Raw genomic sequence first — 16,992 nt, forward strand, 5'->3', positions numbered from 1 at the left:
GTCTTCACTTGTTTGAATAAATTCATTTTTTTTTTTTTACTTTGCTTTTTATAACTTTCAGAAAGACAATTTTAGAGAAAAAATACAACCTTAAAAATGATTTTAGGATTTTTAAACACATATACCTTTTTAAGTTTTAAATTCCTTCCTCTTCTTTCCTGACAATTTTAATCAATGTTCAAGAAATTATTATATATTTTTTTTATCGTAAAGAATAATATCCATCCATTATCTACCGCTTATTCCCTTTTTGGGGTCGCGGGGGGCGCTGGCGCCTATCTCAGCTACAATCGAGCAGAAGGCGGAGTACACCCTGGACAAGTCGCTACCTCATCGCAGTAATACATTTTAATTTAATTCTTCATTTTAGCGTCTGTTTTTTCAATACATTTTAATTTAATTCTTCATTTTAGCGTCTGTTTTTTCGACGAAGAATATTTGTGAAATATTTCTTCAATCTTATTATGATTAAAATTCAAAAAAGATATTCTGGCAAATCTAGAAAATCTTTAGAATCAAATTTAAATCTTATTTCAAAGTCTTTTGAATTTCTTTTAAAATTTTCTTCTGGAAAATCTAGAAGAAATAATGATTTGTCTTTGTTAGAAATATAGCTTGGTCCAATTTGTTATATATTCTAACAAAATGCAGATTGGATTTTAAACTAATTAAAACATGTCATCAAAATTCGAAAATTAATATTAATCAAGAAAAATTACTAATGATGTTCCATAATTTTTTTTTTTTTTTTTTTTCAAAAAGATTTGAATTAGCTAGTTTTTCTCTTCTTTTTTTCGGTTGAATTTTGAATCTTAAAGAGTCGAAATTGAAGATGTTTCAGAATTTAAATTTCATTTTTTTCCTGTTTTCTCCTCTTTTAAACCGTTCAATTGAGTGTTTTTTTCTTCGTTTATTCTCTACAAAAAACCTTCCGTAAAAGGAAAAAAAATGTACGATGGAATGACAGAAATACCCATTTTTTATATATATATAGATTTATTTATTAAAGGTAAATTGAGCAAATTGGCTATTTCCGGCAATTTATTTAAGTGTGTATCAAACTGGTAGCCCTTTGCATTAATCAGTACCCAAAAAGTAAATCTTGGTTTTAAAAAGGTTGATGACCCCTGCTCTACTGTAATGTACTGTATCTTCATTTTGATGAGTTCAGCAATAAGAATAAAAATGTGTGCAATGACCTGTGCTGCCGGAGAGGGTGTGCCATGGTGGTAAGCGGATGGACTTTTTGAGGAAACTGAGCTCCGGGTGGTAAAGCCGGAAGGTCTGGTCTACAACGTGAGGCGTGGGCTCCACTATTAACTGGCAGATGGCTATTGGATCACCGTTTTCTGCTTTGAAAGAAGCCTGCGGAGAGAAAAGGTCATGTTAAGACAAGTTAGCTCCCGTCGGTCCGATACCAGCAAAAAAATAAATAAAAAAATATCGCATTGTGTCGGCTTGCATCTAAAATCTTCGGTAAAAGCGCCGATACAAGCAATACTTGTGCAAAGCTGCAAAGTAAGCACACAAGTTTGCTCTTTTTTTGTATTTTAGTGAAGTCGTTTAAAAAAAAGGTAAACAGTCTGCTAGCAGCTACACAGCATCTAAGCACACAATAACACACAAGCTAGTAGCAAGGAATAAGTAGAGATGTCCGATAATGACTTTTTTGCCAATATCCGATATTGTCCAACTCTTAATTACCGATTACGATATCAACCGATACCGATAGATACAGTCGTGGAATGAACACACCATTATGCCTAATTTTGTTGTGATGCCCCGTTGGATGCATTAAACCAGTGGTCCCCAACCACCGGGCCGCAGAATAATTTTTTATTAAAAAAAATATATATATATATATATATATATTTTTTTTTAATTATCAAATCAACATAAAAAACACAATATACACTTACAAATAGTGCACCAAGCACAAAAACCTCCCTTTTTCATGACAAAGAAGAAAAAAAAGAAAAAAGAAAAAAAAAGGACACCCCCACCCCCCTCCCCCCCCCCGGGCCGCAGGACAAATTATTAAGCGTTGACCGGTCCGCGGACACAAAAAGGTTGGGGACCACTGCATTGTCTACTAGCAGCTACACAGCATCTAAGCACACAATAACACACAAGCTAGTAGCAAGGAATAAGTAGAGATGTCCGATAACGACTTTTTTGCCAATATCCGATATTGTCCAACTCTTAATTACCGATTACGATATCAACCGATACCGATAGATACAGTCGTGGAATGAACACATCATTATGCCTAATTTTGTTGTGATGCCCCGTTGGATGCATTAAACCAGTGGTCCCCAACCACCGGGCCGCAGAAGAATTTTTTATTTAAAAAAAAAAATATATATATATATATATATTTTTTTTTTTAATTAAATCAACATAAAAGAACACAATATACACTTACAAATAGTGCACCAAGCACAAAAACCTCCCTTTTTCATGACAAAGAAGAAAAAAAAGAAAAAAGAAAAAAAAAGGACACCCCCCCCCCCCGGGCCGCAGGACAAATTATTAAGCGTTGACCGGTCCGCGGACACAAAAAGGTTGGGGACCACTGCATTGTCTACTAGCAGCTACACAGCATCTAAGCACACAATAACACACAAGCTAGTAGCAAGGAATAAGTAGAGATGTCCGATAATGACTTTTTTGCCAATATCCGATATTGTCCAACTCTTAATTACCGATTACGATATCAACCGATACCGATAGATACAGTCGTGGAATGAACACATCATTATGCCTAATTTTGTTGTGATGCCCCGTTGGATGCATTAAACCAGTGGTCCCCAACCACCGGGCCGCAGAAGAATTTTTTATTAAAAAAAAAAAATATATATATATATATATATATATATATATTTTTTTTTTTATTTATTAAATCAACATAAAAAAACACAATATACACTTACAAATAGTGCACCAAGCACAAAAACCTCCCTTTTTCATGACAAAGAAGAAAAAAAGTGTGACAAATTATTAAGTGTTGACCGGTCCGCGGACACAAAAAGGTTGGGGACCACTGCATTGTCTACTAGCAGCTACACAGCATCTAAGCAGACAATAACACACAAGCTAGTAGCAAGGAATAAGTAGAGATGTCCGATAATGACTTTTTTGCCAATATCCGATATTGTCCAACTCTTAATTACCGATTACGATATCAACCGATACCGATAGATACAGTCGTGGAATGAACACATCAATATGCCCAATTTTGTTGTGATGCCCCGTTGGATGCATTAAACCAGTGGTCCCCAACCACCGGGCCGCGGGTGGCCCGATTGGTACCTGGCCGCAGAATAATTTTTTAAAATTATTTATTAAATCAACATAAAAAACACAATATACACTTACAAATAGTGCACCAACCACAAAAACCTCCCTTTTTCATGACAAAAAAAAAGAAAAAAGAAAAAAAAAGGACACCATAACCCCCCCCCAAACCTGACCCCCCAACACCCCCACCCCCCCGGGCCGCGGGACAAATTATTAAGCGTTGACCGGTCCGCGGACACAAAAAGGTTGGGGACCACTGCATTAAACAATGTAACAAGGTTTTCCAAAATAAATCAACTCAAGTTATGGAAAAAAAAAATGCCAACATTACCATGAATTGATTAACTTGGACCTCGACTTAAACAAGTTGAAAAACACCCCGCGAGCAAGACACCCCCCCCCCCCCCCCCCCCTGCGTGGTTGAGGTGGGCGGGGTTTGGTGCTCGCGGGGTGTATAACATAGTCAGGAAGTATCATGGATGCAAAGGATTCTGGGTATTTGTTGTGTTGCGTTTATGTTGTGTTACTGTGAGGATTTTCTTCCGAAATGTGTTTGTCGTTCTTCTTTTGTGTGGGTTCACAATGTGGCGCATATAAGTAGGAGTGTTAAAGTTGTTGATATCACAACCGTCAGTGTACTCTGTGTCACCCAGTATGCCTTTCAGTCATGTGTGTGCATCTGCAGAAGCCTCTCACAACATGTTGCTGGACCGGCAAGCAGTTTGTACATGTTGTAGAAGATGATTAAGGCAATGGCTTCATAGCATGCCCTTATTTTTGTCATCTGGGTGACAACAAGCAGATATTGGCGAGAATAGTCGCCATTGTCTTCCTCATTTTGTGAAACGGGTCGAAATGGCTCTTTGTGAGGTAAAGGTTGCCGACCCCTGATCTAAAGTAATATGTACGAACACACTGCAAAAAGTCAGTGTTCAAAAACAAGAAAAAAAAAATACAAAAATGAGAGGTATTTTATTTGAACTAAGCAAAATTATCTGCCAATAGAACAAGAAAATTTGGCTTGTCAAGACTTTCCAAAACAAGTAAAATTAAAGCTGCAAGCAGCGTTGGTCGGAACTTTGATCTATACTTTTATTCAGAAGGGTCCAAACTCTCTCCTGAGCGAGTTTGAAGCCGAAACGACAAACGCGCTCAGAGGAGATAACTTTTGAAGAAAGGTGACGTTTTTTCACAAAACTTTTATTTTGAAGGGGTAATTGCCAACTTCCTGTTGATTTTTTCTGCTAGCTGTCAATTATTAAAATGTAGGTCTAAGTAAGACCTACATAGAAGTTTTTGTTTCATGTCTTTCCGACATTCCTACCGGAAGTTACAAGCAGTTTTGTCTGTGTTTTCTTCCTAGAAACAGTTTTTTCTATGTTTCATTCAAAACATTTTGTAGAGCGCAATTTTGAGTTTTATAATTTTTTTTTTTCGTTAGATCGCAATTTCTGCCAGTCCTGATATGTCTGCCAAGTTTGGTGAGTTTTGAAGCATTTTAAGGGGGTCAAATTACAGCTCAAAGAGGGAAAAATTGCATTTTTTGCAAAAATTTTGCTTTGAAAGGGTTTTGCAAAATTTCTGTTGATTTTAGGTATAGGACTTTCTAATGGGGAATTTAGGTCTTGGGCAGACCTACATAGAGGATTTTGTTTCATGTCTCTACGACATTCCTAACCGAAGTTACAAGCAATTCATTTTTTGTCTTTTCCTAGGGGGCGCTAGAGCGCAATTTTGATTTTTGGGGTTTGGCTCCCTAATATGTTGGGAAGAAACTCCTCACCGACGTGTGTGTCAAATTTGGTGAGTTTTGAAGCATGGTCAGGGTGTCAAAATACAGCGCATAGGCGAGTATCGGTGCGGAAGAAAGAAAGAATAATAAAACGTTACAGATTCAATAGGGTCCTTGCCTATGGCAAAGGACTCCTGTGGAGTCCTTTGCCATAGGCAGGGCGGACCCTAATTAGCTAACCTCAATGAACCCCAAAATACCTTAAAATAAGTATATTCTCAGTAATAAGTGCACTTTTCTTGGTAAAAGAAAAAAAATTAGACCTTTTTGCTCAATATGTTGAAAAATATTCTTAAATGAAGTAAACGCTGGTGCCATTATCTTGACATAATGATTCTTGAAACCAGCAAACTTACACTAAAAAATAATGTATTGTTCTTAATGGAAAGGCAACAAGGCAACAGCTTGTTACTCAGGCAAATAATATGGTCAACATGACATCATCGCGCCAAGTGCGTGCTCTTTCAGTCAATTAGTGCGCATATATACAGCCCGGCCCCAGGCCAAATTTTTTTTTTTTTGTAATTTTGAGGAATTTATCTGAAAACGGTAAAGAATCTGGGTATTATCTTCGACCCAAACCGGTAACAGTTCGAGATGCCACCTCAGTAGAAGCATTTAAGTCTCACCTTAAAACTCATTTGTATACTCTAGCCTTTAAATAGACTCCCTTTTTAGACCAGTTGATCTGCCGTTTCTTTTCTTTTTCTCCTATGTCCCACTCTCCCTTGTGGAGGGGGTCCGGTCCGATCCGGTGGCCATGTACTGCTTGCCTGTGTATCGGCTGGGGACATCTCTGCTCTGCTGATCCGCCTCCGCTTGGGATGGTTTCCTGCTGGCTCCGCTGTGAACGGGACTCTCGCTGCTGTGTTGGATCCGCTTTGGACTGGACTCTCGCGACTGTGTTGGATCCATTATGGATTGAACTTTCACAGTATCATGTTAGACCCGCTCGACATCCATTGCTTTCCTCCTCTCCAAGGTTCTCATAGTCATCATTGTCACCGACGTCCCACTGGGTGTGAGTTTTCCTTGCCCTTATGTGGGCCTACCGAGGATGTCGTAGTGGTTTGTGCAGCCCTTTGAGACACTAGTGATTTAGGGCTATATAAGTAAACATTGATTGATTGATTGATTGAATGTGCAAGAACTCTTTCTGTTCAAAATTGTTTGAAATGTCACATGTGTAAAATATTAACAGTCAGTTTACTGTACTGTGCCAGCTGTACTACTATATGAGTCTGTCTTTTCTATTGTTTCATTGAAAATAAAACAGCAAACTCCATTTGGCTGTCATTTGTTTTAATTATGAGACACAATTGTGTCAAAGTCATGATTTTTTTTCATGCTTGAAATAAGAAATGATGACTTTGAAAAAGTAGTTTTATACTTGTGAGTGTTAATGGGACAGCTTTGCAACAGTTGATATTCTAGTTTCAAGCATGTTTTACCTCAATATAGGTCATCAAATCTCAGCAACAAGCTGTAATATCTTACTGATGTGATTTAGGACCAAAACCCTTAAAACAAATAGTGAAGTGAAGTGAATTACATTTATATAGCGCTTTTCTCTAGTGACTCAAAGTGCTTTACATAGTGAAACCCAATATCTAAGTTACATTCAAACCAGTGTGGGTGGCACTGGGAGCAGGTGGGTAAAGTGTCTTGCCCAAGGACACAACGGCAGTGACTAGGATGGCGGAAGCGGGAATCGAACCTGGAACCCTCAAGTTGCCGGCAACGTCCACTCTACCAAACGAGCTGATACAAGTCAGGTTTGAACACTTTAAACCAAGTCGAATCAGAGAATATATATATATTTTTTTCTCGTGTTAGCGTTCAACGGGAGTAAAACGCATCGTTTAAACGCCTTTAAAATATTTATCTGGAACTTTGGCGTGGTTTGTGTTGTCAACACAGCTAGCTAGCGGTATAAAAAAAAATGTTCTTAGAACGTCCACACTCCACAGTGTTGACATAAATGAGTAAAACATATTAATATGAATTTATATAAGCAAATCGATAAATCAAGTCAAACATAAGTCACCTGGTAAAACACTAACAATAAAATCTGCCTACAGAAAATAAGCAAATCTCACCCTTATTTGAGATGTTTAATTTTACTTAGATTTCAGTTTTTGCAGTGCATGGATGACAATATTAGCTAAAATAAGCAGAGATAAAAAAAAAAAATTAAATACGAAGAAAAAATGGCTGATTATTCTGCTTGTCTTAAGAAGTAAAATTCCGATTTTAAAACTCATGACATAAGATAAGCAAATTGGTCTAACAAAGAAAGTCCCTAGTAAGAAAAAAAAAGTATTTATATCTTAGACTTAGACAAACTTTAATGATCCACCATGGAAATTGTTCCACACAGTAGCTCAGTTACAAAGGATGGAAAAGATGGAAAGGACAATACAGGTATAAAATAGACTAAAAGCAATATAAAACATAACATCCATCCATCCATTTCCTACCGCTTATTCCCTTTTGGAGTCGCGGGGGGCGCTGGCGCCTATCTCAGCTACAATCGGGCGGAAGGCGGGGTACACCCTGGACAAGTCGCCACCTCATCGCAGGGCCAACACAGATAGACAGACAACATTCACACTCACATTCACACACTAGGGACCATTTAGTGTTGCCAATCAACCTATCCCCAGGTGCATGTCTTTGGAGGTGGGAGGAAGCCGCAGTACCCGGAGGGAACCCACGCATTCACGGGGAGAACATGCAAACTCCACACAGAAAGATCCCGAGCCTGGATTTGAACCCAGGACTGCAGGACCTTTGTATTGTGAGGCAGACGCACTAACCCCTCTGCCACCGTGAAGCCCTAAAACATAACATATATACGTAATATTTACATAATATATGTACAGTATACGACAGTGGTTCTCAACTTTTTTTCAGTGATGTACCGCTTGTGAACATTTGTTTTAATTCAAGTACCCCCTAATCAGAGCAAAGCATTTTTGGTTGAAAAAAAAGAGATAAAGAAGTAAAATACAGCACTATGTCATCAGTTTCTGATTTAGTAAATTGTATAACAGTGCAAAATATTGCTCATTTGTAGTGGTCTTTCTTGAATTATTTGGAAAAAAAGATATATAAAAATAACTAAAAACTTGTTGAAAAATAACCAAGTGATTCAAATATAAATAAAGATTTCTACACATAGAAGTAATCATCAACTTAAAGAGCCCTCTTTGGGGATTGTAATAAAGATCCATCTGGATTCATGAACTTAATTCTAAACATTTCTTCACCAAAAAATAAATCTTTAACATCAATATTTATGGAACATGTCCACAAAAAATCTAGTTCTCAACACTGAATATTGCATTGTTGTATTTTTTTTCACAGTTTATGAACTCACATTTATATTTTGTTGAAGTATTATTCAATAAATATATTTATAAAGGATTTTTGAATTGTTGCTATTTTTAGAATTTTTTATTTTTTTATTTTTTTATCTCACATACCCCTTGGCATACCTTTAAGTACCCCCAGGGGTACGCGCACCCCCATTTGAGAACCACTGGTATAGGATATATACTGATATAATATATGTTTATATCATATATACAATATATAACAATCACCATGTACAATATTACATTATATGTAACAGCTGCAGCATAAAATAGAGAGTAAATCCAGCAGAAAATAGACATAGGACAGGGGTCAACAACCTTTTTGAGCTACTTCTTGGGTACTGATTAATGCGAAGGGCTACCAGTTTGATACACACTTAAATACATTACCAGAAATAGCCAATTTGCTCAATTTACCTTTAATAAATAAATCTATATATATATAAAAATTGATATTTCTGTCTGTCATTCCGTCGTACATTTTTTTCCTTTTACGGAAGGTTTTTTGTAGAGAATAAATGATGAAAAAAACTTTTAATTGAACGGTTTAAAAAAGGAGAAAACAGGAAAAAAAAGAACATTTAATTTTAAAAGATAGTTTATCTTCAATTTCGACTCTTTAAAATTCTAAATTCAACCGAAAAAAAGAAGAGAAAAACTAGCTAATTCAAATCTTTTTGAAAAAATTAAAAAAAGAATTTATGGAACATCATTAGTAATTTTTTCCTGATTCAAATTAATTTTAAAATTTTGATGACATGTTTTAAATAGGTTAAAATCCAATCTGCACTTTGTTAGAATATATAACAAATTGGACCAAGCTATATTTCTAACAAAGACAAATCATTATTTCTTCTAGATTTTCCAGAACAAACATTTTAAACAAGATATAAATTTGATTCTTCAGACTTTCTACATTTGCCAGAATTTTTATTTTTTATTTTAATCATAGGTTTGAAGAAATACTTCACAAATATTCTTTGTCGAAAAAACAGAGGCTAAAATTAGGAAATAAATTAAAATGTATTCATTATTCTTATTATTCAATAAAATAAAATGGAATTACTTAAACATTAACTTAAATTGTCAGGAAAGAAGAGGAAGGAATTTAAAAGGTAAAAAGGTATATGTGTTTAAAAATCCTAAAATCATTTTTAAGGTTGTATTTTTTCTCTAAAATTGTCTTTCTGAAAGTTATAAGAAGCAAAGTAAAAAAAATAAATGAATTTATTCAAACAAGTGAAGACCAAGTCTTTAAAATATTTTCTTAGATTTTCAAATTCTATCCGAGTTTTGTATCTCTTAGAATTAAAAAATGTCGAGCAAAGCGAGACCAGCTTGCTAGTAAATAAAAAAAATAGATGCAGCTCACTGGTAAGTGCTGCTATTTGAGCTATTTTTAGAACAGGCCGGCGGGCGACTCATCTGGTCCTTACGAGCTGGCACCACGTTGGTGACCCCTATTATAGGAAGTAGCTAACATTGAAGAGATGACCAAGTCTACCACCTTCATACAAGCTATTACGACACATTTTATTCAAAGAAGCCCCCTGAACTTCTTGCTTCAAACTACAGTACTTTGTGATTTTCCACATTTTGCCTCCCGAGCTGACAGACACGGATCCCTGCCAAAGAGCAGCTGTGCAAACGGTTGACGTTTCAGATTGTCAGGCGCAGGCTGACCTGCATGAGCGGCACATATGTGACTTTGGTCATGTTCTGACTGACAGCCTTGCAGAAACTGGCATGGTGACATCTGCTCTGTTGGGGCCTGCCAGTTTACACAGGATACATATTTAATCTAGACCTGACCTCTATGACCTCGCGACAGGTGTGGTGATATTTATGCTGTTTGCTCGGACTGAGAGATCCAAACACAAAACAAACTAACATAGACGAGTAAATATTTCATTTAGCATTGTGTGCACTGCAAAAAATGAAATCTAAGTAAGATGAAATATCTCAAATAAGGGTGATATTTGCTTATTTTCTGTCTGGTAAGATAATTCTTCTCACTAAGCAGATTTTATGTTAAGAGTCTTTTACGTGTTTTAAGTGTTTAGGTCCTAAATGATCTCAGTAAGATACTACAGCTTGTTTCCGACATTTTATGACCTATTTTGAGTAAAATATGCTTGAAACTATTTTTGTCCAAGTGTCCAAAACACACCCAGCAATGGTGCACAGGAAGGCGGGGAAGAAGAGGGGGAAAAGGCCGCCAAAATGTTCAAAAGTTCCAATTGTGTCCAAAATACCTCCCCCGGGGTTCCAGTCCCATGAGTCCCGCCGCCGGCCACACAAGTCCCGGGATACAAAAAATGTCCAAAACGCACCCAACAAAGTCCCACGGGAAGTAGGGGGGAAATGAGAAAAGTCGGCAAATGTCCCCCAAAATTTTCAAAATACCTACCAGGTTCGAGTCCCAACCGGGTTCGAGTTTGAGTTTGAGTGCACACTCGAACCCGGGTGGGACTTTTGAACCTTTCCCCGACTTTTCTCCCCACCTTCCTTTGCGGGGCGCGTTTCGGACAATCTGGGCATCCCGGCCGGCGGCGGAACTTGTGGGACTCGAACCTGTGTAGGTATTTTGAACATTTTTGGGACTTTTGCTGACTTTTCCAACTTTCATCCCTCCTCCCCATGGGACTCGGCTGGGTGTTTTATGAACATTTAGGGCATCCCGGGACTTGCACGACCATACATAAGATTTTATGTTAGAATGTTTTACTTGTTTTAAGTGTTTAGGTCCTAAATAATCTCAGTAAGATACTACAGCTTGTTTCCGACATTTTATGACCTATTTTGAGTAAAATATGCTTGAAACTATTTTTGTCCAAGTGTCCAAAAAACACCCAGCAATGGTGCACAGGAAGGCGGGGAAGAAGAGGGGGAAAAGGCGGCCAAAATGTTCAAAAGTTCCAATTGTGTCCAAAATACCTCCCCGGGGTTCCAGTCCCATGAGTCCCGGGATACAAAAAATGTCCAAAACACACCCAACGAAGTCCCACGGGAAGTAGGGGGGGAAAAATGAGAAAAGTCGGCAAAAGTCCCCCAAAATTTTCAAAATTCCTACCCAGGTTCGAGTCCCAACCGGGTTCGAGTTTGAGTTTGAGTGCACACTCGAACCCGGGTGGGACTTTTGAACATTTCCCCGACTTTTCTCCCCACCTTCCTTTGCGGGGCGCGTTTTGGACATTCTGGGCATCCCGGCCGGCGGCGGAACTTGTGGGACTCGAACCTGTGTAGGTATTTTGAACATTTTTGGGACTTTTGCTGACTTTTCCAACTTTCATCCCTCCTCCCCATGGGACTCGGCTGGGTGTGTTATGAACATTTAGGGCATCCCGGGACTTGCGCGGCCATACATAAGATTTTATGTTAGAATGTTTTACTTGTTTTAAGTGTTTAGGCCCTAAATAATCTCAGTAAGATACTACAGCTTGTTTCCGACATTTTATGACCTGTTTTGAGTAAAATATGCTTGAAACTATTTTTGTCCAAGTGTCCAAAACACACCCAGCAATGGTGCACAGGAAGGCGGGGAAGAAGAGGGGGAAAAGGCGGCCAAAATGTTCAAAAGTCCCAATTGTGTCCAAAATACCTCCCCCGGGGTTCCAGTCCCATGAGTCCCGGGATACAAAAAATGTCCAAAACGCACCCAACAAAGTCCCACGGGAAGTAGGGGGGGGAAAATGAGAAAAGTCGGCAAAAGTCCCCCAAAATTTTCAAAATACCTACCCAGGTTCGAGTCCCAACTGGGTTCGAGTTTGAGTTTGAGTGCACACTCGAACCCGGGTGGGACTTTTGAACCTTTCCCCGACTTTTCTCCCCACCTTCCTTTGCGGGGCGCGTTTTGGACATTCTGGGCATCCCGGCCGGCGGCGGAACTTGTGGGACTCGAACCTGTGTAGGTATTTTGAACATTTTTGGGACTTTTGCTGACTTTTCCAACTTTCATCCCCTCCTCCCCATGGGACTCGGCTGGGTGTGTTATGAACATTTAGGGCATCCCGGGACTTGTGCGGCCATACATAAGATTTTATGTTAGAATGTTTTACTTGTTTTAAGTGTTTAGGTCCTAAATAATCTCAGTAAGATACTACAGCTTATTTCTGACATTTTATGACCTATTTTGAGTAAAATATGCTTGAAACTATTTTTTGTCCAAGTGTCCAAAACACACCCAGCAATGGTGCACAGGAAGGCGGGGAAGAAGAGGGGGAAAAGGCGGCCAAAATGTTCAAAAGTTCCAATTGTGTCCAAAATACCTCCCCCGGGGTTCCAGTCCATGGAGTCCCGCCGCCGGCCACACAAATCCCAGGATACAAAAAATGTCCAAAACGCACCCAACAAAGTCCCACGGGAAGTAGGGGGGGAAAAATGAGAAAAGTCGGCAAAAGTCCCCCAAAATATTCAAAATACCTGCCCAGGTTCGAATCCCAACCGGGTTCGAGTTTGAGTTTGAGTGCACATTCGAACCCGGGTGGGACTTTTGAACATTTCCCCGACTTTTCTCCCCACCTTCCTTTGCGGGGCGCGTTTTGGAAATTCTGGGCATCCCGGCCGGCGGCGGAACTTGTGGGACTCGAACCTGTGTAGCTATTTTGAACATTTTTGGGACTTTTGCTGACTTTTCCAACTTTCATCCCCCCTCCCCATGGGACTCGGCTGGGTGTGTTATGAACATTTAGGGCATCCCGGGACTTGCGCGGCCATACATAAGATTTTATGTTAGAATGTTTTACTTGTTTTAAGTGTTTAGGTCCTAAATAATCTCAGTAAGATACTACAGCTTGTTTCCGACATTTTATGACCTATTTTGAGTAAAATATGCTCGAAACTATTTTTGTCCAAGTGTCCAAAACACACCCAGCAATGGTGCACAGGAAGGTGGGGAAGAAGAGGGGTAAAAGGCGGCCAAAATGTTCAAAAGTCCCAATTGTGTCCAAAATACCTCCCCGGGGTTCCAGTCCCATGAGTCCCGCCGCCGGCCACACAAATCCCGGGATACAAAAAATGTCCAAAACGCACCCAGCAAAGTCCCACGGGAAGTAGGGGGGGGGGAAAATGAGGAAAGTCGGCAAAAGTCCCCCAAAATTTTCAAAATACCTACCCAGGTTCGAGTCCCAACCGGGTTCGAGTTTGAGTTTGAGTGCACACTCGAACCCGGGTGGGACTTTAGAACATTTCCCCGACTTTCCTCCCCACCTTCCTTTGCGGGGCGCTTTTTGGACATCCTGGGCATCCCGGCCGGCGGCGGAACTTGTGGGACTCGAACCTGTGTAGGTATTTTGAACATTTTTGGGACTTTTGCTGACTTTTCCAACTTTCATCCCTCCTCCCCATGGGACTCGGCTGGGTGTGTTATGAACATTTAGGGCATCCCGGGACTTGCGCGGCCATACATAAGATTTTATGTTAGAATGTTTTACTTGTTTTAAGTGTTTAGGTCCTAAATAATCTCAGTAAGATACTACAGCTTGTTTCCGACATTTGATGACCTATTTTGAGTAAAATATGCTTGAAACTGTTTTTGTCCAAGTGTCCAAAACACACCCAGCAATGGTGCACAGGAAGGCGGGGAAGAAGAGGGGGAAAAGGCGGGCGAAATGTTCAAAAGTTCCAATTGTGTCCAAAATACCTCCCCGGGGTTCCAGTCCATGGAGTCCCGGGATACAAAAAATGTCCAAAACACACCCAACAAAGTCCCACGGGATGTAGGGGGGGGGAAAATGAGAAAAGTCGGCAAAAGTCCCCCAAAATTTTCAAAATACCTACCCAGGTTCGAGTCCCAACCGGGTTCGAGTTTGAGTTTGAGTGCACACTCGAACCCGGGTGGGACTTTTGAACATTTCCCCGACTTTTCTCCCCACCTTCCTTTGCGGGGCGCGTTTTGGACATACTGGGCATCCCGGCCGGCGGCGGAACTTGTGGGACTCGAACCTGTGTAGGTATTTTGAAAATTTTTGGGACTTTTGCTGACTTTTCCAACTTTCATCCCTCCTCCCCATGGGACTCGGCTGGGTGTTTTATGAACATTTAGGGCATCCCGGGACTTGCACGACCATACATAAGATTTTATGTTAGAATGTTTTACTTGTTTTAAGTGTTTAGGTCCTAAATAATCTCAGTGAGATACTACAGCTTGTTTCCGACATTTTATGACCTATTTTGAGTAAAATATGCTTGAAACTATTTTTGTCCAAGTGTCCAAAACACACCCAGCAATGGTGCACATGAAGGCGGGGAAGAAGAGGGGGAAAAGGCGGCCAAAATGTTCAAAAGTCCCAATTGTGTCCAAAATACCTCCCCGGGGTTCCAGTCCCATGAGTCCCGGGATACAAAAAATGTCCAAAACACACCCAACAAAGTCCCACGGGATGTAGGGGGGGGAAAAATGAGAAAAGTCGGCAAAAGTCCCCCAAAATTTTCAAAATACCTACCCAGGTTCGAGTCCCAACCGGGTTCGAGTTTGAGTTTGAGTGCACACTCGAACCCGGGTGGGACTTTTGAACATTTCCCCGACTTTTCTCCCCACCTTCCTTTGCGGGGCGCGTTTTGGTCATTCTCGGCATCCCGGCCGGCGGCGGAACTTGTGGGACTCGAACCTGTGTAGGTATTTTGAAAATTTTTGGGACTTTTGCTGACTTTTCCAACTTTCATCCCTCCTCCCCATGGGACTCGGCTGGGTGTGTTATGAACATTTAGGGCATCCCGGGACTTGCGCGGCCGTACATAAGATTTTATGTTAGAGTGTTTTACTTGTTTTAAGTGTTTAGGTCCTAAATAATCTCAGTAAGATACTACAGCTTGTTTCCGACATTTTATGACCTATTTTGAGTAAAATATGCTTGAAACTATTTTTGTCCAAGTGTCCAAAACACACCCAGCAATGGTGCACAGGAAGGCAGGGAAGAAGACGGGGAAAAGGCGGCCAAAATGTTCAAAAGTTCCAATTGTGTCCAAAATACCTCCCCGGGGTTCCAGTCCCATGAGTCCCGCCGCCGGCCACACAAATCCCAGGATACAAAAAATGTCCAAAACGCACCCAACAAAGTCCCACGGGAAGTAGGGGGGGGGGGGGGAAATGAAAAAAGTCGGCAAAAGTCCCCCAAAATTTTCAAAATACCTACCCAGGTTCGAGTCCCAACCGGGTTCGAGTTTGAGTTTGAGTGCACACTCGAACACGGGTGGGACTTTTGAACATTTCCCCGACTTTTCTCCCCACCTTCCTTTGCGGGGCGCGTTTTGGTCATTCTGGGCATCCCGGCCGGCGGCGGAACTTGTGGGACTCGAACCTGTGTAGGTATTTTGAACATTTTTGGGACTTTTGCTGACTTTTCCAACTTTCATCCCTCCTCCCCATGGGACTCGGCTGGGTGTGTTACGAACATTTAGGGCATCCCGGGACTTGCGCGGCCGTACATAAGATTTTATGTTAGAGTGTTTTACTTGTTTTAAGTGTTTAGGTCCTAAATAATCTCAGTAAGATACTACAGCTTGTTTCCGACATTTTATGACCTATTTTGAGTAAAATATGCTTGAAACTATTTTTGTCCAAGTGTCCAAAACACACCCAGCAATGGTGCACAGGAAGGCGGGGAAGAAGAGGGGGAAAATGCGCCCAAAATCTTCAAAAGTCCCAATTGTGTCCTAAATACCTCCCCCGGGCTTCCAGTCCCATGAGTCCCGCCGCCGGCCACACAAATCCCGGGATACAAAAAATGTCCAAAACGCACCCAACAAAGTCCCACGGGAAGTAGGGGGGGGAAAAATGAGAAAAGTCGGCAAAAGTCCCGCAAAATTTTCAAAATACCTACCCAGGTTCGAGTCCCAACCGGGTTCGAGTTTGAGTTTGAGTGCACACTCGAACACGGGTGGGACTTTTGAACATTTCCCCGACTTTTCTCCCCACCTTCCTTTGCGGGGCGCGTTTTGGTCATTTTCGGCATCCCGGCCGGCGGCGGAACTTGTGGGACTCGAACCTGTGTAGGTATTTTGAACATTTTTGGGACTTTTGCTGACTTTTCCAACTTTCATCCCTCCTCCCCATGGGACTCGGCTGGGTGTTTTATGAACATTTAGGGCATCCCGGGACTTGCGCGGCCATACATAAGATTTTATGTTAGAATGTTTTACTTGTTTTAAGTGTTTAGGTCCTAAATGATCTCAGTAAGATATTACAGCTTGTAGCTGAGATTTGATGACCTATATTGAGTAAAACATGCTTGAAACGAGAATATCAAATGTTGCAAAGCTGTGTCATCAACACTCACAAGTATAAAACTAGTTTTTAAAGTAAGAATTTCTTATTTCAAGAATGTAAAACAAAATCATGACTTTGACACAATTGTTTCTCATATTAAAACAGATGACAGCCAAATAAACTTTGACGTTTTATTTTCAATGGAACAATAGAAAATACGTACTCGTATAGTAGTACAATTGTTATTAGTGAGAATATACTTATTTTAAGGTATTTTTGGGTTCACTGAAGTTAGCTAATTTTGCTTGTTTTGG

The 16,992-nt window shown here is 40.2% G+C and overlaps 1 protein-coding gene across 2 annotated transcripts in view; it reads right to left on the minus strand.

The window, feature by feature from the left end:
- nphp4 (nephronophthisis 4) overlaps positions 1–16,992 on the minus strand; it is a 520,514-nt gene that overhangs the window by 53,202 nt on the left and 450,320 nt on the right. For both annotated transcript variants that reach the window (XM_061904800.1, XM_061904799.1), the window contains one exon: positions 1,200–1,365. In XM_061904800.1, the coding sequence (XP_061760784.1) occupies positions 1,200–1,365 (166 nt within the window). The remainder of the gene's footprint in view (positions 1–1,199; positions 1,366–16,992) is intronic.

This window comes from Nerophis ophidion, linkage group LG06, assembly GCF_033978795.1.
Source record: "Nerophis ophidion isolate RoL-2023_Sa linkage group LG06, RoL_Noph_v1.0, whole genome shotgun sequence".
In the NCBI taxonomy this organism is placed as follows: Eukaryota; Metazoa; Chordata; class Actinopteri; order Syngnathiformes; family Syngnathidae; genus Nerophis; species Nerophis ophidion.